This window comes from Cervus elaphus, chromosome 15 (genome assembly GCF_910594005.1).
Source record: "Cervus elaphus chromosome 15, mCerEla1.1, whole genome shotgun sequence".
Classification (NCBI taxonomy): domain Eukaryota; kingdom Metazoa; phylum Chordata; class Mammalia; order Artiodactyla; family Cervidae; genus Cervus; species Cervus elaphus.
In genome coordinates this window covers 23,903,777-23,927,317 of record NC_057829.1, presented here as the reverse complement: position 1 = coordinate 23,927,317, position 23,541 = coordinate 23,903,777, and the positions used below count along the sequence as shown (strand labels likewise).

The 23,541-nt window shown below is 37.8% G+C and overlaps 1 protein-coding gene and 1 non-coding gene across 6 annotated transcripts in view; one reads left to right on the top strand and one right to left on the bottom strand.

Annotated features, from left to right (window-relative positions):
• CTNNA3 (catenin alpha 3) overlaps positions 1 to 23,541 on the top strand; it is a 1,812,800-nt gene that overhangs the window by 36,219 nt on the left and 1,753,040 nt on the right. For all 5 annotated transcript variants that reach the window (XM_043926199.1, XM_043926196.1, XM_043926200.1 and 2 more), the window contains exon 2: positions 18,066 to 18,169. In XM_043926199.1, the coding sequence (XP_043782134.1) occupies positions 18,071 to 18,169 (99 nt within the window). In that variant the 5' untranslated portion in view covers positions 18,066 to 18,070. The remainder of the gene's footprint in view (positions 1 to 18,065; positions 18,170 to 23,541) is intronic.
• Positions 7,034 to 7,164, bottom strand: LOC122709751. Its single transcript, XR_006345713.1, has one exon. It is a non-coding gene; the product is annotated as a small nucleolar RNA SNORA67 (small nucleolar RNA).

Sequence of the window (23,541 nt, the reverse complement as noted above, 5' to 3'; positions counted from 1 at the left end):
CCACCTTACCTGCCTCCTGAGAAATCTTTTGCAGGTCAAGAAGCAATGGTTACAACCAGCCATGGAACAATGGACTGGTTTCAGATTGGGAGAGGAGAATGGCAAAGCTGTATATTGTCACCCTTATATGCAGAGTTCATCATGTGAAATGTTGGGCTGGATGAAGCACAAGCTGGAATCAAAATTGCAGGGAGAAATATCAATGACCTCAGTTATGCAGATGACACCACCCTTACGGCAGAAAGCAAAGAGAACTAAAGAGCCTCTTGATGAAAGTGAAAGAGGATAGTGAAAAAGCTGGCTTAAAACTCAACATTCAAAAAAAGAAAATCATGGTATCTGGTCCCATCACTTCATGGCAAATAGATGGGGAAACAATGGAAACAGTGAGAGACTTTATTTTCCTGGGCTCCAAAATCACTGCAGATGATGACTGTAGCCATGAAATTAAAAGATACTTGCTCCTTGGAAGAACAAGCTATGACCAACCTAGATCGCATATTAAAAAGCAGAGACATTAGTTTGCCAACAAAAGTCTAACTTTTTTACAATTTTCTTATGTAAAGGTACTGTGCTATAAACACTGTTTTGAACCTTGCTTTCTTTTTTCACTATGAAAAATCACTCCACAGTAGCATATAGAGAAAACTTCCTCACTCTTTTTTACAGCTAGGTTGTATTTGTTTGTGTGGATATACCATACATAGTGTCCCCTTCCTTCCTTCGTTTGTTTCCTCTCCTTTTAAAAATATTGCTGCAAAGAATTGTCTTGGGCATATATTAGATTTTAAAAATTTTAATAGTTGCTCTCACAGATTTTCTGAAAGATATAATCAATATTTAAAAAAATTGAAGTATAGTTGATTTACAAATGTTATGTTATAGTTTTCATTTTGGGGATAGATTTCCAGAAGTGAGATCACTGGGTCAAAGGGTATATGTATATTGCAAATTCGCCATCTGTAGGAACAACATTTTGCATAACCACACACAATTTATGAGGGTGTCTGATACACTATAGCTTTACTAACAGAGGTTGTTATCTAAATTTTGAATATTTGCCGATCTGCAAGGTGAGAAATTGTATCTCAGGGTAGATTTAATGTGTATTTCTTTGATTATGAACAAAGTTGGGCAGCTTTTTATATACTTAAGGGATATTTGCCTATTTTTCCTTGAATGAGAAATTGTTTTAAATTACACTCAACTTTAAACAATATCTATTGATTCCTTGCTATGAAAGATGAGGAAAGATGAGTATTTGAGTTTTTCCATCTATTTTGATAGTGATTTTACTAGTCTGTCCTCTATCTTTCCTAATGCACTCTCTGTCCATGTATATTGGATGCTTCTAATGTTACTTTTTGCCTTTTCATTTTCATTCAAATCCCAAAGAAAGGCAATACCAAGCAATGTTCAAACTATCACACAATTGCACTCATCTCACATGCTAGCAAAGTAATGCTCAAAATTCTCCAAGCCAGGCTTCAACAGTACCTGAACTGTGAACTTCCAGATGTTCAAGCTGGATTTAGAAAAGGCAGAGGAACAAGAGATCAAATTGCCAGCATCTGTTGGATCCTAGAAAAAGCAAGAGAGTTCCAGAAAAACATCTGCTTTATTGACTATGCCAAAGCCTTTGACTGTGTGGATCACAACAAACTGTGGAAAATTCTTAAAGAGATGGAACTCTCAGACCACCTTACCTGCCTCCTGAGAAATCTATATGCAGGTCAAGAAGCAAAAGTTAGTACAGGACATGGCACAATTGACTGGTTCCAAATTGGGAAAACAGTACATCAAGGCTGTATATTGGCACCCTACTTATTTAACTTATGTACAGAGTATATCATGCGAAAACGCCGGACTGGATGAAGCACAAGCTGGGAATCAAGATTGCTGGGAGAAATATCAATAACCTCAGATATGCAGATGACACCATCCTTATGGCAGAGAGTGAAGAGGAACTGAAGAGATTCTTGATGAAAATGAAAGAGGAGCGTGAAAACGCTGGCTTAAAGCTCAACATTCAAAAAATGAAGATCATGGCATCTGGTCCCATCATTTCAAGGCAAATAGATGGGGAAACAATGGAACCAGTGAGAGACTTTATTTTCCTGGGCTCCAAAATCACTGCAGATGATGACTGCAGCCATGAAATTAAAAGACGCTTGCTCCTTGGAAGGAAAGTTATGACCTACTTAGACAGCATATTAAAAAGCAGAGGCATTACTTTGCCGACAAAGATCTGTCTAGTCAATGGTGTGGTTTTTCCAGTAGTCATGTACGGATGTGAGAGTTGGACCATAAAGAAAGCTGAGCACCAAAGAATTGATGCTTTTGAACTGTGGTGTTGGAGAAGACTCTTGAGAGTCCCTTGGACTTCAAGGAGATTCAACCAGTCAATCCTAAAGGAAATCAGTGCTGAATATTTGTTGGAAGGACTGATGTTGAAGCTGAAGCTCCAGTACTCTGGTCACCTGATGTGAAGAACTGACTCATTAGAAAAGACCTTGATGCTGGGAAAGATTGAAGGGAGAAGGTGTAGGGGATGACAGAGGATGAGATGGTTGAATGGCATCACTGACTCGATGCACATGAGTTTGAGCAATCTACAGGAGTTGGTTATGGATAGGGAAGCCTGGTGTGCTGCGGTCCATGGGGTGGTAAAGAAGCGGACATGACTGAGCAACTGAACTGAACTGAAAATGTTACTTTTATCCTTATAGTGTTTCACTTTTTGTTTTATTTTTTATGTTTATTTATCTATTTGGATACCTTGGATTTTAGTTGCAGCATGTGGGATCTTTGTTGTGCTGCATAGATCCTTACATTATGGTGAGGGCTCAGTAGTTGAGGTGCCCGGGTTTAGTTGTCCTGTGGCATGTGGGATCTTCATTCCCCAAGCAGGGATTGAACCCATGTCCCCTGCATTGCAAGCCAGATTCTTAACCACTGAGCTACTAGGGAAGATCCTGTAGTGTTTTGTTTTTTGCTTCTATTTGTGTTTTGAGTTCTTCTATCTTGTTTTTATTCCCTATGATCTTTTGCCTCTTTTTTGAATTTTGCAACTCTTCTTTGAGTTTTTTTTAAAAGTGAGGACATTTTGTATACACGTGTGTATCTTTGTGTGTGTGTGTATTTGAGTCCACATATAACTTTCACATGTGAACAAGGTTATGTTCAAAATCCTTCAAGCTAGGCTTCAGCAGTACCTGAACTGAGAACTTACAGGTGTACAGGCTGAGTTTCGAAGAGGCAGAGGAACCAGAGATCAAAATAACAACATGGAAAAAGCAAGGGAATTCCAGAAAAACATCTACTTCTGCTTCATCGACTATGCTAAAGTCATTGTGTGGATCACAAACTGTGGAAAGTTCTCAAAGAGAGGGGAGTACAAGACCACCTTGCCTATCTCCTGAGAAACATGTGTGTGGGTCAAGAAGCAACAGTTAGAACCGGGCATGAAAAAGCTGACTGGTTCCAAATTGGGAAAGGAATACATCAAGCCTGTATGTTGTCACCTGCTTATTTAACTAATATACAGAGTACATTATGTGAAATGCTGGACTGGTTAAATCACAAGCTGGAATCAAGATTTCCATGAGAAATATCAATAATCTCAGATATGCAGATGATACCACTCTAATGGCAGAAAGTGAAGAGGAACTTAAAAAGCCTCTTGATGAGGGTGAAAGAGGAGAGTGATAAAACTGGTTTGAAACTCAATATTAAAAAAGCTAAGATCATGGCATTTGGTTCCATCACTTCACAGCAAATAGAATGGGAAAAAGTGGAAGAAATGACAGATTTTATGTTCTTGGGCCCCAAAACCACTGTGGACAGTGACTATAGCCATGAAAATAGAACATGCTTGCTCCTTGGAAGGAAAGCTATGACAAACCTAGACAGTATACTAAAAAGCAGAGGCATCACTTTGCTGACAAAGGTCCGTATAGTCAAAGCTATAGTTTTTCTTGTAGTAATTTACAGATGTGAGAGTTGGACCATAAAGAAGACTGAGTGCTGAAGAACTGATGGCTTTCGAATTGTAGCACTGGAGAAGACTCTTGAGAGTCCCTTGGACTGCAAGGAGATCACATCAGTCAATCCTAAAGGAAATCAACCCTGAATATTCATTGGAAGGTCTGTTGCTCAACTGAAGCTCCAATACTTTGGCCACCTGATATGAAGAGCCAACTCACTGGAAAAGACTAATTCTGGAAAAGACTGAAGGCAAACAGAGAAGAGGGCAATGGAGGATGAGATGATTAGATAACATCAATAGACAAGAATTTGCGCAGATTCCAGGAGACAGTGGAGGGCAGAGGAGCCTGGTGTGCTGCAGTCCATGAGGTTGCAAAGAGTTGGACATGACTTAGCAACTGAAAAACAGCAACAAATAACTATTTCACCGAGTTCTTCCTCTGTTTCCTTCATTAATCCTTATTTATATGCGTTTTTTTGGTTCTCTCCTCTTTTCTTTCTCTCTCTCGTTCTTTCTTTCATTTATTTGTAAGTTGGGATAATGACAAGTTTCCTTGAAGATAGAGGTTTAATTTTGGGTTTTCCTGTCTTCCCTCAGTTTTGATGGGAGGAAGTGACATAAACATGTCTCTGTTCAACCATATATTATAATAAATCCTAGGAGATGGTAGGATGATGATGATTCTCTTAGAGATCTGCATAGGGTGCAGAGTAAAGCATTGCTTACTTCCTCTATGAGCGTGTATGCTCTTATGTGTGTGTGTGTTTATTAAGATGTAAAGAAGATTGTTTGAGCTGAGGTTGGGAAAATGAGGAAGCATTTACTGAGTGGATATTAGGAAGATTATTTCAGACCAAGAATACAGAATGAGTAGAAATCTAGGGCCATGAAATAATATGGTCCATTTAGAGAACTTCAAGTTCTTTAGCGTGGATGGAGTACAGGGAGGCAGTGAGTCAAAGAAAAAGAAAAAGCTGGAGAGATAGGGAAGACCAAATTGCCTCGAGTCTTTCAGTGGAGCCTAAAAGGCCGTATAGTCAAGGCTATGGTTTTTCTAGTAGTCATGTATGGATGTGAGAGTTGGACTATAAAGAAAGCTGAGCACCGAAGAATTGATGCTTTTGAACTGTGGAGTGGGAGAAGACTCTTGAGAGTCCCTTGGACTGCAAGGAGATCCAACCAGTCCATCCTAAAGGAGATCAGTCCTGGGTGTTCATTAGAAGGACTGATGTTGAAGCTGAAACTCCAATATTTTGGCCACCTGATACAAAGAACTGACTCATTGGAAAAGGCCCTGATGCTGGGAAAGATTGGGGGCAGTAGGAGAAGGGGACAACAGAGGATGAGGTGGTTGGATGGCATCACCGACTCAATGGACATGAGTTTGGATGGACTCCGGGAGTTGGTGATGGACAGGTAGGCCTGGCGTGCTGTGGTTCATGGGGTCGCAAAGAGTCGGACATAACTGAGTGACTGAACTGAATTGAACTGAACTGAAACTCTATTGTGTTCAGAAGAAGAATGTGTGACAGTTGACAGTTTTAATCAGGGGATTAGTGTAACATTATCTTATTTCATATTAAAGAGATCACTTTGGGAATAGTTTGGAGGGTGAATTGGAGGTTGTGAGAAACTAGAAGGGAGATCAGTTAGGATATCATTGGAAAGTCTAAGTAAGCCTAACCACGGTTTGAACTAAGGAAGTACCAATACAAATAGAGAAGAAATGGCCAATATAAGAAGAGTTAAGGGAATAGAAGTTATGTAATTTTTCTGCTAATCTGATGTGAAGAGAGAGGCAAAGTGAAAGAAAATATTTGGAGATGACCTTCAAATTACTGGGTTGAATGCAAGTTCCCATTATGTGATGATGTAATTAATCCAGATCAGAACTGAGGATGGTGGTAACAGGTTTTGAGGACAAGATCATGGAGTTCAGTTTTGAGGTGCCTGTGAGACAGCTCAGTGGGTAGTGGATTAGGGGCTCTAAAGCTTAGGTGAGAGGTCTGGACTGTTGAATCAGAGGTTCTAAGTTGAATTGAAACTCCAGGATGATATTGTTCTGAAAGAACAATGTAATGTGAGCAATGAATAGGATGTAAGGGGTGGAACCTGCGGTAAGACCTGTAGTTAACAGGAGTTAGCAGATAAGGAGGGCTTCCCAGGTGACACTCCTGCCAATGCAGGAGATGTAAGACACAGGTTCGATCCCTGGGTCAGGAAGATTACCTGGAGGAGGGCATGACTACCCACTCCAGTATTCTTGCCTGGAGAATCCCATGGACAGAAGAACCTGGCGGGCTACAGTCTGTGGGGTCACACAGAGCCAGGCATGACTGAAGCGACTTAGAATGCACACACACACATATAGATAAGGAAGAGCTAGCAAAAGACACTGGGGAGGAATGGTCAGAAGGAATTCAGAGGAGGAAGTCTTTTATTTACTATAGAAAAAATACTATGTGGGATTAGAAGTAGTTAAATATGGCTAACAGGTATATAGTCAGAGTTCTTGGAGAAAATTTTAAAAAGTCATGGTAAAATGGTGGGCTTGGATGGTTAGACTGACAATTCTGGCACAGGCTTTTCTTTTTTTTTTTGCCTCGAAAAGTGACATTTGTTCCAAGAGTCAAAGATAAAAAAAGAAAAATGGCAAGATGTCCATCCCTTGGTTCTCTTCCCTTCCCTTCTGCTGCTCCTTGGCCCGCTCCAAGGTTTGATCCCTGGCTGGTGCTAGGTAGCACAACTCCTCTCATGTGAGGTCAGCAACATTAAGGGGCATCTTCTCAGTGGAGGTGCTGTAGAAGGTCTCAATGTCTCAAAGAGTCCTCTTGTCTTCTTCTCTCACCATGTTAATAGCCATAATCTTATGGCCGAAACATCCACCATGAGGAATTCTGTGGATGTAGTTTTTGCTATTGGTGGGGAAGTCATAGTTGATGACTAAGGAAACTTGCTGTACATCGATGCCTCTGGCCTATGTCAAGAAAGAAAGGAGCTTCAGTGTGTGAATGAGAAAGCACAAGTCTATCCAGAGTTAAGCATACATGTTCACAAAGGAAAGCAAAGGAAATAAACATCCCTTTCCCTCAGAAACCCGAGGTTTGCCAGATTTTATTCCAAGTTGCTACTTTCCTAAAGAGAGGCATTAGTAGGAAGAGGGAATAACCTTGGATCAGACTTTTTTTTTTTTTAATTAATTTTTATTGGAGTATAGTTGCTTTACCACTATGTATGTGTCAGTTTCTGCCATATATAGCAAACTGAATCAACTATACATATACGTATGTCCCCCCCCCCCCGCCCTTTTTAAAAATTTCTTTACCATTTAGGTCACCACAGAGCTGAGTTCCCTGTGCTATACAGTAGGCTATCATTAGTTATCTAATATTTTACACACAGTAGTATATATATGTCAATCCCGTTCTCACACCATTCCACCCCTCTTCCCACCTTAGTATCCATGCGTCCATTCTCTATGTCAGTGTTTGTATTTCTGCTTTGCAAATAAGTTCATCTGTATCATTTTCTAGATTCTACATATAAGCAATATTATATGATATTTGTTTTTCTCTATCTGACTTACTTCACTCTGTATGACAGTCTCTAGGTCTATCCAAGTCTCTGCAAACTGCACAATTTTGTTACTTTTTATGGCTCAGTAACATTCCATTATATATATACCACATCTTCATATCCATTCCTCTGTTGTTGAACATTTGGGTTACTTCCATGTCCTGGCTATTGCAAATAGTGGCACAGACTTTTAAAACTTCTTTTAAGAGAGTATGTAAGAATGGAAATCCTGGAAGTAGAGAAGAAAGCTGGAATTCTCAAAACAGTTGCAAATTACTGTTTTTTGCAAATATATTAATAGATTTATGGAAAAATGAATGTAGTGTTTTCAGACTTTGGTTTTGTTTTATCTATTTTGATAAGCAGGGTCTTATTTATTTATGAGTAATCAGAAAATGAAGAAATGGGACTTTTTTTGGCTTCAAATTGAGGTTGATATGAATTCTGCTTTTTTCTTTTTTTTGCTATTCTCTTTTTTGTTCTCTGCTTTTCAAAAATACCAGACCTTAGGAGACTTCACATACATTTGAGCTGTCTTATAATATTATGGAGTAGAACTGACCCATAGGCCCACTGGACTTGCAGCAACAAAAGCTACTGTCACTTTCAAGGTGTATATGAAGGGCATGTTACTTCTGCCCTGGTTGTTTAAACTTGATGCTTATAGTGCAAGTTATTCTTGTCCTGGGTGAATCAGTGAAAGCTTCTCTGAGGTTTCACATACTAGATTATTTTCTTCTTAGATTTCAATTGGACCGGTTTAGACCTTTTGACTTTCTAAATAACAGGCAGGTAAACTTCAAGCTGGGCTTATATGAGATAGGATCTCACTTCTGGTATAATTTTATACGAAATGTCCTTAAGTTGAAAGGCATTGCTACACAGAATAACCATGGGGCATTTTTGTCCTTTCTTCCTACCTGCAATTTTGAAAATGTGTGCCATTGTGAAAAAAGAATGAGCTTTTAGTGTGAACTGTCATTTTGTAAAATAACTTAAAATGTGTGCTATCAGTAGAGGGGTAATTAGGTCATCTTATAAAATTCTTATATATAGTCTTACTTTTCAGCTAAATCAGAAATTGAATTACAACCTTTTTCTTTATTTTGGAGGGCCATTAGACTAGCCAGCCATTCATAACAAGAAGGACATAAGACCTAAATATAAATAGAATCTGATGTTTTCCTTTGTTTTATTTCATATTAGTTAAGTCAGTCATTTGGATTTTTTGTTTTTTATCTTTTTTTGCAGCTCTCATTAAGGTTGTATGTGGGGAAACAAGTTTTATTTTGGTTACTATGAATAGAAGAAACAAATGTTTGAATTGAATTTAATTTGTATTTTCTCATAAAGAATCCATAAAACATAATATTGGGGGGGAGGAGCTCAATTTGATTATTTTTCAAAAAACACCAGCAAGATTACTATCCAAAGGTTGTTAGAAAGAACTTCAAATGCTTCCAAGAAGCCTTTGAAAGTTTTAATTATAACCTGCTAAAGATATTTACATTTTATTATAAAATGTGATTTTGTTTTTTTGCTATATTGAAATCCAGAATTCTTAAAAGTTAAGGAAATAAAAAATTCAGAGTCTTAGGGATCCAGACATGTAGTACATTTAATAGTCGTAGCCCTACCACGTTGTTGGAATATATACATTCTATTGTATTTCCTTTGCTCTGTTTTATTCTTAAAACAAAAGAAAACAAAAATCCTAAAAACATCAACCAACCAACCAAACAATTGTAGCCCTATCTCTGGAACATACCTCTTATGTCTCACTCTAGAATTGATTTCAAGGGGCTCAAGACTCTTTATGAGGCTGTTTTGCCTTAGGAATTTTTTAGAGTATTTAGGCATGCTGCATTTCTAATTAATGCACATGTAGGCAATATGCCTTAGATTTTGAAGTCAAGAGATCCAATGAAATGAGTCACCAGAGGGAAGCTTTGTGTTAAGCCCTTTCATTATGGGAACAAAGAGCAAAAGCATTTTTGAATAATAATTACAGGCTCTATAGATGAAAGAGGTATGTTTAACCTAAATGTAGACAAGTAGATTCTACTTTGCTACTGAAAAGGGGATAATAATATCAACTAATATTTGTTGAGCTCTTAATAGGTGTCTGAGGCATGGGCTAAGTTATGACTTCTATATGGATTTTTAATTTTAATCTTCAAGATCATTTTGAAGAAGGTATTCTTCAGTTCAGATCAGTTCAGTCGCTCAGTCGTGTCCGACTCTTTGTTACCCCATGAATGGCAGCACGCCAGGCCTCCCTGTCCATTACCAACTCCCGGAGTTTACTCAAACTCATATCCATCGAGTTGGTGATGCCCTCCAAACATCTCATCCTCTGTCGTCCCCTTCTCCTCCTGCCCTCAATCTTCCCCAGCATCAGGGTCTTTTCAAATGAGTCAGCTCTTTGTATCAGGTGTCCAAAGTACTAGAGTTTCAGCTTCAGCATCAGTTCTTCCAATGAACACCCAGGACTGATCTCCTTTAGGGTGGACTGGTTGGATCTCCTTGCAGTCCAAGAGCCTCTCAAGAGTCTTCTCCAACACCACAGTTCAAAAGCATCAATTCTTTGGTGCTCAGCTTTCTTTATAGTCCAACTCTCACATCCATACATGACCACTGGAAAAATCATAGCCCCGAATAGATGGACCTTTGTTGACAAAGTAATGTCTCTGCTTTTTAATATGCTATCTAGGTTGGTCATAACTTTCCTTCCAAGGAGTAAGCGTCTTTTAATTTCATGGCTACAATCACCATCTGCAGTGATTTTGGAGCCCAGAAAAATAAAGTCAGCCACTGTTTCCACTGGTTCCCCATCTATTTGCCATGAAGTGATGGGGCCGGATGCCATGATCTTAGTTTTCTGAATGTTGAGCTTTAAGTCAACTTTTTCACTCTCCTCTTTCACTTTCATCAAGAGGCTTTTTAGTTCTTCTTCACTTTCTGCCATAAGGGTGATGTCATCTACATATCTGAGGTTATTGATATTTCTCCCCGAAATCTTGATTCCAGCTTGTGCTTGCTCCAGCCCAGCATTTCTCATGATGTATTCTGCATATAAGTTAAATAAGCAGGGTGACAATATACAGCCTGGACGTATGCTTTTTATGAAAAAGCTGATGTTTAGCAAGGTTCACTAACTTGCCTAAAGTCATCAGTGAGCAGAGCCTAGATTCTCACCCAGACCAGCTTCAAAGCCAGTCCTCTTAATTACTGGGTGAGGAAATATAGGAGATGGTGATGAAATGTAGGAGAATTTAAGGATCCTTTCGCAGACAGTGGGAGTGGAGAAGCTGCATGGTTCTCACACTGGCTGCTGCACTGTTGCCCTGTGAGGGGCTGAGTGGGGCTGAAATCTTGTCCCCGTCTGTTGGACAAACTGGGGGCCTTCCTGCTAACACCTACAGGGCTTTTTCTAATTGGTCTGCCTGAAAGACTCAGATTTTACTAGTTCACTCAAAGCAAATCTTAATTCTCTAAACCTCTGAGTACTGCTGCCTATATTTCCATTCATTCACAATAATCCTTTGACTCCAACCTGTCTCTTTCTGGTCCACATCCTCCTTGGTTGTCTCATTTCATCTGCCTTTATGTTGTCAGCTCTGAAATCTGTATTTTGGTCCCAGACTTCTCTCCCAAACTCTACTTTCATATATCTAACTGCCTACTCACTAATAACATCTTTACTTGGATGTCTGTTATATATCTTAAATTTGTATGTATCTCAACTCATGTCCCAAACTGGGCTCTTCATCTTTCTGTTCCTCCTGCAGCCTCCCTACCTCAGTTAATGGCAATACCATCCTTCCAGTTGTGACAGACAAAAAACTTAAAGATATCTAGAGTTCTTTTTATCCTCTGTTCAGTCTGTCTGGAATTCCTATTGGTTCACAGTTGTCCACAATCTGACCACTTCTGTTCACTTCTGCTGCCACCAGTCAGGTTTAGGCCATTATTCTTTCTCATTGGAGTCACTACCAGAAGTTTCCCAATAGTGTCCCTAATTTGGCTCTTGCCCTCAATACTTCATTTTATTCACCAGAGTGATCCTTTCAAAATATAGAACAAATTATGTTTCTCTAGTGTTCAAACCCCTGCACTGTGTCTCGTGGTTTGATATGATCTGCAGTCCCCCCTGCACCCCCTTAACTAACTCCAGTACAATTCTGACCTTCTCTTTTATTATACTTCTTGTAGTTCACTCCAACCCACTTACACTGGCCTCCTGGCTCATCTGCAAACATGACAATACTCTCCTGTCATTAGGTTTTTTTCTCCAGTTCTTCCATTTCTGCAGTTTTTCACCATTCTCTGCCTAGAATGCTCTTCTCTCAGACCTCTGCTTGGCTAATTTCCTAGCCTCTTGAAGTCTTTGCTCAACTGTACTCTTCTCATTGAGGTTAATATTGATCTTATTTAATATTGCAGTCTGCTCCCAACTCTCTTATCACTTACTCCGTTTTTACTTTTTCTTTTTTGCTAGCATGTCTTTTTCTAAGGTACTAAACGATGTCACTGTTATTAGGTTTATTGTTTATGCTCTCTCCTTTCCCATGACTAGCACAAAGTAGAAACAATAAATATAAGTTGATAGTGAATAAATGAATGGTGCGCTATAGTCTAGGGGTACCTCTGATCTCAAATCACTTAAGTCTTATAACTGACCAAAAGGCAAGGTAGAAGAGCTTACACTGATTATTGATCTTAAACAAATACATGCAAAGTATTTGTAAAATGTAAGAAGAACATTTGAAAAGAGAGAAATTCAATTATTAGACAATTGCTTGATTTTATTGACTCTGACAAACCTAAGATCCTTTTGTTCACCAAATGAGTAAAAGATGTGTGTGTTTCTTTCTTGACAGGACAAACAATCCAGTAGATGATTGCATTGGAAGCATGGAAATGGGGGTTTGGGGTGGGGATGGAGGTGCACTTGGAAAATAGCTATGTATAGACATTATAGTGGAAATTTTAAAAATTATAGTTGTCCCCTTTCCATTTGGTTTCACTCTAGCTAAGACTTAATCATACAAAATCAACTGTGATAATATTATGCAGTAAGTCCCCCATGCCCCATTTTCCTTTTCTTTACTTAAACCTGTTTATTATAATTTAGATGATTTTTTGGTCAATTAACATTTGGTTCCACTCCTTCACATTACTCCTAACCACATTCAGCTAACCCTTCTATGGGATGCCGAAGGGGGAGAGTGAAGCCTACTTTTGTTATGTACTCAATATAAATTTTTAATGATAATTAAACTAAATGTTCTCTTTTTTTCCCCACTTTTATTTATTTATTTATTTTTTTCATTTATTTTTATTTGTTGGAGGCTAATTACTTTACAGTATTGTAGTGGTTTTTGTCATACATTGGCATGAATCAGCCATGGATTTACACGTATTCCCCATCCCGATCTCCCCTCCCACCTCCCTCTCCACCCGATTCCTCTGGGTCTTCCCAGTGCACCAGGCCCGAGCATTTGTCTCATGCATCCAGCCTGGGCTGGTGATCTGTTTCAAAAGCCACAGTCATCAAGACAGTATGGTACTGGCACAAAGACAGAAATATAGATCAATGGAACAGAATAGAAAGCCCAGAGATAAATCCATGAACCTGTGGACACCTTATCTTCGACAAAGGAGGCGAGAATATACAATGGAAAAAAGACAACCTCTTTAACAAGTGGTGCTGGGAAAGCTGGTCAACCACTTGTAAAAGAATGAAACTAGAACATTTTCTAACACCATACACAAAAATAAACTCAAAATGGATTAAAGATCTAAATGTAAGACCAGAAACTATAAAACACCTAGAGGAGAACATAGGCAAAACACTCTCCGACGTAAATCACAGCAGGATCCTCTATGACCCACCTCCCAGAATATTGGAAATAAAAGCAAAAATAAACAAATGGGACCTAAATGTTCTCTTTCATGAAACTATCTCAGTACTTGGAAATCCTTAATTAGTTGCTCACCCTTTCTTCTGATATTTTGGAAGTACAGTGTCAGCTAATATAAACATTTGAGATGATCGTGGGATATTTTTGTTGTTTAGTCACTAAGTCATATCCAATTCTTTTGTGACCCCATGGACTGTAGCCTGCCTAGCTCCTCTGTCCATGGGATTTCCCAGGCAAGAATACTGGAGTAGGTTGTTACTTCCTTCTCCAGGGGATCTTCCTGATCCAGGGATCAAATCCACATCTCTTGCATTGGCAGGCACATTCTTTACCACTGAAGATGGTGGGGATTGTGACCTACTAAAAGTATTTCCCTTTTCTATTTCACTAAATGAGATCCCGAATGGATCTCATGAAGCCCAAAGATACTTTTGGTAGAAGAATTGTTGACACCATCAAAGCGCTTTAAACTTGAAGGAAAGAAATCTATTCTCAGATAAAGCCATCGAAGTCATGTGAATGTGTATACACACGTATGTATGTGTATGTGTGTTAATGTTATGACAATAATTAGGGCATAGAAAGAACCATGTTAATAGAGATGATGCATAATGATTGTCTAGAGAAAATCACATGAGAGAGGGTCAATAATAAATAAGTAATAATAAACAGGCACATGGAAAAGCAGTTTAAGTAATCTTCATAGATATCAATAAATTATGACTTTTTTGTGTTTTTGAGTATTTAAATTGTTTATTTTCTCATGAATGTAATGCTGAATGTTCACAGAAATAATTTTAATAAGAGGAGTAAAGAAATATATGCAGTGAATAACTCTTGCATGGAAACAAGTAAACTTAAGGAAAAAATAATAACAGAGCATTTGAATGAGGGGGAAACAGAGAGGAAAAGAGAAATAATTTTGTTGCCGAAGCTTGAAAGTCTTTTCCTAAACGTGAAAGAACTGATGACTTTTTACCGTACCTCTGTGTTAACTGCATGTTTTAGAAGATTGAGGATAGAATGGAAGAGCTGACTAAATCTGACTAAAAGGGAAGAACTTGGTGATATGGAGTGCTAGAAAGTTTGGGTAGTTTTATCCTTAACATTTGTAGCGAGCAGAATGAAAATATACATGGAGGCCTGCATATCATACTTACATATGTGAAAGCTACAAATCAAGCTAACAAGTTGCTAATATAGGTTTTATCCTCTTATCTTTCTACCTTGAGAAATATACCTTCAAACTGACCTGAAAGATATAGATCTGGATTTAGAATTCTGGTATTCCTTGACGTTTCCTGTTAGAATGAGGTGATAGACAGGGAGCTCACCCTTGCCCCTGATGGTCAGCTTCCTTTCCTTTCTACTTCTGGCTCTACCTTGTACTTGAGAGGCCTTGGGTACATGCAAATGGACAACTTGCATGTCTGAGCTCCATAATACTCATCAGTAAACAGCTGCCTCTTGGCTGCCTCTCAGGTATAGGGGTGGGCACGTTGTCATTTGCACTTAGAAGTTTGGGTTGCAGAAAGAGGCTGGCATAGGCATTGGAAGTGGACTTGGACTAAGTAGAGAGTTGGGGGTACTGAGTGTGTCAGAAAGGGTATATATGAGCTCTGGGAGGACACATCACCTTGGTCTCATGGACTCTTCTGAAGCATAATAGAATGTGTATCCCTCATGGCCTCTCAGAGTTAACTTCACTTAAAAGTGAAATACTTGTTAAACTGAATGAGTTTTAAATTGCTATAAGCTCAATTTAAAGCAGGGAATAAAGTGGAGTAAAGAAAAGTTAGGCGTATGGGCAAAGGCAATCTGGGGAGAAAGGAAGTATCAACATGATACTTTGCTCTGCCTTACAGACTATCCCTGGAGACATCAATTACTGCTGTCAAGAGATTTGTTTTCCTCCCTTAAATTCTGAAAGTTGGGGTTTAATCTAGTCTGCTTGTTTCTAAACCTGAACCTTTCCCACTTTATAAAACTATCTGTAGTGGTTAGAAGTTAAAAAGTTTCAGATTTCAACTCAACATGAGGAAGAACTTTATAAAAGTAATCACTCGCATCTAATGGTATAGTGAGCATCTCATTTCCCAGTACATTGTTGAAATGAAGGATGCTGTAGGCGGTGTCCTTGAATTATTTCGGAGGTACTTTCTAACTCTTAAAATTTTGTGAATTATAAAATGCAAATGCCTTAGGTTATAATACCCATACCCTAGCAGGATTTTTGTTTTGGATTCACATTGCATTATGGCTACAAAAGGTTGGTAAAATCTCGTCAGACTTTGACCTTGCTTTGACTTCATCTGCAAAATTCTGCAGTTTGATGCCTATTATTGCCTTGATCTCCAAACAGTTTCCTCAGTTAACTAGAAAATGTTTTGATAATATACACAAAGTGATTAGTATGTACAGTGTTAGTATTTTTAATAGTATACTCAATTTTGGAGATGTAATTGTACTTAAATGCTTTCTTAAATTATTAGATTTGTCATAATGGTTTCATTTGAAATTTTCAGTATAATTATCTTTGTTTTTAATAAGATATATGAAAGAATTATAAATATTAATTATGAGTATGTTTGATTATAAGCTTATTTGAAATCATAATTTTGACTTTATGTACAAAATTCTCTGTTGAGTACTGGAGACAGTCTTTGGCAGATTCTTATTTTTCTCAAGAATACTTCACATATCCATTTTTGTAGTGAGAAAGTCATGGAATGAATGTAGCCATGTGGCATATATTTGGAGAGCCATAAGGTTTCTAGGCTCTATAGTATTTGCCTCTATTTAACAAATTATTATTATCTAAGAATTAAATTACATCAAGAAAAGAGCCAATAAGCAAGATTTTTTTTTGTACAGGGTGGTTTTGTTTGTGCATCTCTCTGTCTGCACATGTATCAGGCATATAGTGTAGGCTTAGTGAAGCACTGATCTTTTCAGTTACATGTACATGAAGAGATCATGATTATCTTTGGATATATACACTAAAACATTTATGGATCCAGGGGAAGGATTTGAGACAGCGTGAGAGGCTGAAGGGCAGAGAGATGCTGATTTTGTGGAACTAAAACAGTGGGAGCTGAGAAAAGTAGGAGGAGAAGAGGGGTAGACTCTCAGGGCAAGGAGTTGGAGGGAATATGGGCCCTACCCTATGATTCTGACTTCCCTTAGGGGTTGGAGGCAGAGGTATAGAAAAAAGAACACTGTTCTTTTCTAGAATCCCTGAGATTGAGAGGAGTGTTGAAAGGACTGATTCTGGGATAAAACATGATTTCATGAAAATGTGTCATTCTTTCTTTCACTCATTTATCTATCTATCCATAGTCCATTCATAAAACCAGAACCAACCTTGGTTTTACAAATGGACTTTGTAAGAAAATAAGAAACTTGAAAGAAAGTTTGGAAGAAACTTTGAAAGAAAATATGTAACAACTAAATGGAAAGATTTGTGCATTGATAGTAACACACACTTCTATAGACTATAATAGTTTATAGGCTAATAATAGGCCAAGTTATATATAGGACAGATGTGTTTCTTACTGTTATCCTGTGAACCTCCAGTAAATACTTGCTGGGTGATTATTGACTGTGAATAAGTTAATATAGATTTGTGGGCTTAGAAATTTGGGTAATAGTCTTCATGGCTGATGTGTTACTTTGAATATGTTATGAAATTCTATACATGGTCACTTGCTATATATGTATTCTTATTAAAAAATCTCACTGGACTGACATTTACGATTTATATTAAGATCTGAAAGAATGGTTTGTAATGTTTTTCTTATTTTGTCTTGCCCAAATATGAAGATTTGCCTTTCTTTTTATAATAACTATGCCAATTTATGTTAGTTTCTTTTCTGTAAAGGAAAGTAAATTGCCCAAAACTTTCTTCTCCAAATCAAAACCCTAGAGAGAGAGAGAGAGAGAGAGAGAGAGAGAGAGAGAGACACAGAAAGTCGCTTAGTCATGTCTGACTCTTTGTGACCCCATGGGCTGTAGCCTACCAGGCTCCTACGTCCATGGGATTTTCCAGGCAAGAATACTGGAGTGGGTTGCCATTTCCTTCTCCAAAACCCTCAAATGATTCCCCAAATAGAGAGATGTATCATGTCTTCCAAAGTCCTACCTGATTCCTCATCTGAATGATCATTAACAACAGACAACATATGGGCTCTGGCTGCGTTAGTGCTTATGATTTCATGGAAGTCAAAGCATGTGTTTGCTGCAAGATATCTCTAACTCAGCCATTCATTTTTCACTTAAGACTCCTGATCAAATGCAAACTCGCCTTGGCTGGGTTATAATTTTAGTCATGAACAAACCAGCATAAATTAATTTGTTAGAGGACCCAAGCCCAGAAACATGACCTGAGAAAACAGTCAGGGAATATCTTGTTTCTCTGTTGGTGGACTTGGCACCTTTGTCCTCTGAGGGCTACAGCTGATAGCAGGAGGAGGTGCTTGAATACTAATTGCACATATGCTATGATTTTCATTAGTGCTTTCCTCTAGAAAGTATTTTTTCTTTATTAGTAAATGTCTTTTTGTTTTTGTGCACAGGAAGCATGTCAGCTGAAACACCAATCACACTGAGTATCAATCCTCAGGATCTGCGGGTCCAGACATTCACTGTAGAGAAGCTACTGGAGCCTCTCATAATCCAGGTATTGATAATATGGAAATTACAATGAGTAATAGTAACTGCAAAAGAATTAAGAAACATAGGAAAAATAAATAATGGAAAGATTTGATTTTTATAGAATGAATATGTTATCCAAAATTGTCCTTTAAAATATTTTAAAGTGTACCAAAGTATCTATTTAGTAATAATAATGAACACATTCTGAAAGTTCCTCTGCAGATTCTCTTTAAAAATAAAAAAAGTAATAATATGCGTATGCAGTTTTGAAAGTATCTTTATGCAGATTATCTTGTTCAATTGTCATGAAACTGAGTGAGGCAGGCAGCATGGTTAAAACCATTCTTATTATACAGAAGCAGAAACAGCTAGAAACAGCCTAGAGAATTTCAGTGACTTGCCTCAGAGCACATGGTGGCTCATCTGTCAAATAGGAAATTATTTTAAAAATACCAAAATGTGAAGCAGAGAGGAAAAAAGAAAAAAGGATCAAAAGAAATGAGGACAACCTCAGGGACCTCTGGGACAATGTGAAACGCCCCAACATTCGAATCATAGGAGTTCCAGAAGAAGAAGACAAAAAGAAAGGCCATGAGAAAATACTCGAGGAGATAATAGCTGAAAACTTCCCTAAAATGGGGAAGGAAATAGCCACCCAAGTCCAAGAAACCCAGAGAGTTCCAAACAGGATAAACCCAAGGCGAAACACCCCAAGACACATATTAATCAAACTAACAAAGATCAAACACAAAGAACAAATATTAAAAGCAGCAAGGGAAAAACAACAAATAACACACAAAGGGATTCCCATAAGGATAACAGCTGATCTATCAATAGAAACCCTCCAGGCCAGAAGGGAATGGCAGGACGTCCTGAAAGTAATGAAAGAGAATAACCTACAACCTAGATTACTGTATCCAGCAAGGATCTCATTCAGATATGAAGGAGAACTCAAAAGCTTTACAGATAAGCAAAAGCTGAGAGAATTCAGCACTACCAAACCAGCTCTTCAACAAATGCTAAAGGATCTTCTCTAGACAGGAAATGCAGAAAGGTTGTATAAACGTGAACCCAAAACAACAAAGTAAATGGCAACGGGACCACACCTATCAATAATTACCTTAAATGTAAATGGGTTGAATGCCCCAACCAAAAGACAAAGATTGGCTGAATGGATACAAAAACAAGACCCCTATATATGCTGTCTACAAGAGACCCACCTCAAAACAAGAGACACATACAGACTGAAAGTGAAGGGCTGGAAAAAAATATTTCATGCAAACGGAGACCAAAAGAAAGCAGGAGTCGCAATACTCATATCAGATAAAATAGACTTTCAAATAAAAGCTGTGAAAAGAGACAAAGAAGGACACTACATAATGATCAAAGGATCAATCCAAGAAGAAGATATAACAATTATAAATATATATGCACCCAACATAGGAGCACCGCAATATGTACGGCAAACACTAACGAGTATGAAAGAGGAAATTAATAGTAACACAATAATAGTGGGAGACTTTAATACCCCACTCACAACTATGGATAGATCAACTACACAGAAAATTAACAAGGAAACACAAACTTTAAATGACACAATGGACCAGCTAGACCTAATTGATATCTATAGGACATTTCACCCCAAAACAATCAACTTCACCTTTTTCTCAAGTGCACACGGAACCTTCTCCAGAATAGATCACATCCTGGGCCATAAATCTGGTCTTGGAAAATTCAAAAAAATTGAAATCATTCCAGTCATCTTTTCTGACCACAGTGCAGTAAGATTAGATCTCAATTACAGGAAAAAAATTGTTAAAAATTCAAACACATGGAGGCTAAATAACACACTTCTGAATAACCAACAAATCATAGAAGAAATAAAAAAAGAAATCAAAATATGTATAGAAATGAATGAAAATGAAAACACAACAACCCAAAACCTATGGGACACTGTAAAAGCAGTGCTAAGGGGAAAGTTCATAGCATTACAGGCTTACATCAAGAAACAAGAAAAAAGCCAAATAAATAACCTAACTCTACACCTAAAGCAATTAGAGAAGGAAGAAATGAAGAACCCCAGGGTTAGCAGAAGGAAAGAAATCTTAAAAATCAGGGCAGAAATAAATGCAAAAGAAACTAAAGAGACCATAGCAAAAATCAACAAAGCTAAAAGCTGGTTTTTTGAAAAAATAAACAAAATTGACAAACCATTAGCAAGACTCATTAAGAAGCAAAGAGAGAAGAACCAAATTAACAAAATTAGAAATGAAAATGGAGAGATCACAACAGACAACACTGAAATACAAAGGATCATAAGAGACTACTACCAGCAGCTCTATGCCAATAAAATGGACAACTTGGATGAAATGGACAAATTCTTAGAAAAGTATAACTTTCCAAAACTGAACCAGGAAGAAATAGAAGATCTTAACAGACCCATCACAGGCAAGGAAATCGAAAGTGTAATCAAAAATCTTCCAGCAAACAAAAGCCCAGGACCAGATGGCTTCACAGCTGAATTCTACCAAAAATTTAGAGAAGAGCTAACACCTACCTTACTCAAACTCTTCCAGAAAATTGCAGAAGAAGGTAAACTTCCAAACTCATTCTATGAGGCCACCATCACCCTAATTCCAAAACCTGACAAAGATGCCACAAAAAAAGAAAACTATAGGCCAATATCACTGATGAACATAGATGCAAAAATCCTTAACAAAATTCTAGCAAACAGAATCCAACAACATATTAAAAAAATCATACACCACGACCAAGTGGGCTTTATCCCAGGAATGCAAGGATTCTTCAATATCCGCAAATCAATCAACGTAATACACCACATTAACAAATTGAAAGATAAAAACCATATGATTATCTCAATAGATGCAGAGAAAGCCTTTGACAAAATTCAACACTCATTTATGATTAAAACTCTCCAAAAAGCAGGAATAGAAGGAACATACCTCAACATTATAAAAGCCATATATGACAAACCCACAGCAAGCATCACCCTCAATGGTGAAAAATTGAAAGCATTCCCCCTGAAATCAGGAACAAGACAAGGGTGCCCACTGTCACCACTACTGTTCAACATAGTGTTGGAAGTTCTGGCCACAGCAATCAGAGCAGAAAAAGAAGTAAAAGGAATCCAGATAGGAAAAGAAGAAGTGAAACTCTCACTGTTTGCAGATGACATGATCCTCTACATAGAAAACCCTAAAGACTCTACCAGAAAATTACTAGAACTAATCAATGAATATAGTAAAGTTGCAGGATATAAAATTAACACACAGAAATCCCTTGCATTCCTATATACTAACAATGAAAAAACAGAAAGAGAAATTAAGGAAACAATACCATTCACCATTGCAACAAAAAGAATAAAATACTTAGGAGTATATCTACCTAAAGAAACAAAAGGCCTATACATAGAAAACTATAAAACACTGATGAAAGAAATCAAAGAGGACACAAACAGATGGAGAAACATACCGTGTTCATGGATTGGAAGAATCAATATTGTCAAAATGGCTATTCTACCCAAAGCAATCTATAGATTCAATGCAATCCCTATCAAGCTACCAACGGTATTTTTCACAGAACTAGACCAAAGAATTTCACAATTTGTATGGAAATACAAAAAACCTCGAATAGCCAAAGTAATCTTGAGAAAGAAGAATGGAACTGGAGGAATCAACCTGCCTGACTTCAGACTCTACTACAAAGCCACAGTCATCAAGACAGTATGGTACTGGCACAAAGACAGAAATATAGATCAATGGAACAGAATAGAAAGCCCAGAGATAAATCCACGAACCTATGGACACCTTATCTTTGACAAAGGAGGCAAGGATATACAATGGAAAAAAGACAACCTCTTTAACAAGTGGTGCTGGGAAAACTGGTCAACCACTTGTAAAAGAATGAAACTAGAACACTTTCTAACACCATACACAAAAATAAACTCAAAATGGATTAAAGATCTAAATGTAAGACCAGAAACTATAAAACTCCTAGAGGAGAACATAGGCAAAACACTCTCTGACATAAATCACAGCAAGATCCTCTATGACCCACCTCCCAGAATATTGGAAATAAAAGCAAAACTAAACAAATGGGATCTAATGAAACTTAAAAGCTTTTGCACTACAAAGGAAACTATAAGTAAGGTGAAAAGACAGCCGTCAGATTGGGAGAAAATAATAGCAAATGAAGAAACAGACAAAGGATTAATCTCAAAAATATACAAGCAACTCCTGCAGCTCAATTCCAGAAAAATAAATGACCCAATCAAAAAATGGGCCAAAGAACTAAACAGACATTTCTCCAAAGAAGACATACAGATGGCTAACAAACACATGAAAAGGTGCTCAACATCACTCATTATTAGAGAAATGCAAATCAAAACCACAATGAGGTACCATTACACGCCAGTCAGGATGGCTGCTATCCAAAAGACTACAAGCAATAAATGCTGGAGAGGGTGTGGAGAAAGGGGAACCCTCTTACACTGTTGGTGGGAATGCAAACTAGTACAGCCACTATGGAAAACAGTGTGGAGATTCCTTAAAATACTGGAAATAGAACTGCCATATGACCCAGCAATCCCACTTTTGGGCATACACACTGAGGAAACCAGATCTGAAAGAGACACGTGCACCCCAATGTTCATTGCAGCACTGTTTATAATAGCCAGGACATGGAAGCAACCTAGATGCCCATCAGCAGATGAATGGATAAGGAAGCTGTGGTACATATACACCATGGAATATTACTCAGCTGTCAAAAAGAATTCATTTGAATCAGTCCTAATGAGATGGATGAAACTGGAGCCCATTATACAGAGTGAAGTAAGCCAGAAAGATAAAGAACATTACAGCATACTAACACATATATATGGAATTTAGAAAGATGGTAATGATAACCCTATATGCAAAACAGAAAAAGAGACACAGAAATACAGAACAGACTTTTGAACTCTGTGGGAGAATGTGAGGGTGGGATGTTTCAAAAGAACAGCATGTATACTATCTATGGTGAAACAGATCACCAGCCCAGGTGGGATGCATGAGACAAGTGCTCGGGCCTGGTGCACTGGGAAGACCCAGAGGAGTCGGGTGAAGAGGGAGGTGGGAGGGGGGATCGGGATGGGGAATAAGTGTAAATCTATGGCTGATTCATATCAATGTATGACAAAACCCACTGAAATGTTGTGAAGTAATTAGCCTCCAACTAATAAAAAAATTAAAAAAAATAAAAAAATAAAAAATTAAAAAAAAAAATACCAAAATGTATGAGAAAAGCAGATATTTAAGTTATTCTATGATAAAATCTTTCATAAAGTAAATAATTCCTTGGTAATAGGCATAATGATTCTCTGACTTTATTATGTAAGCC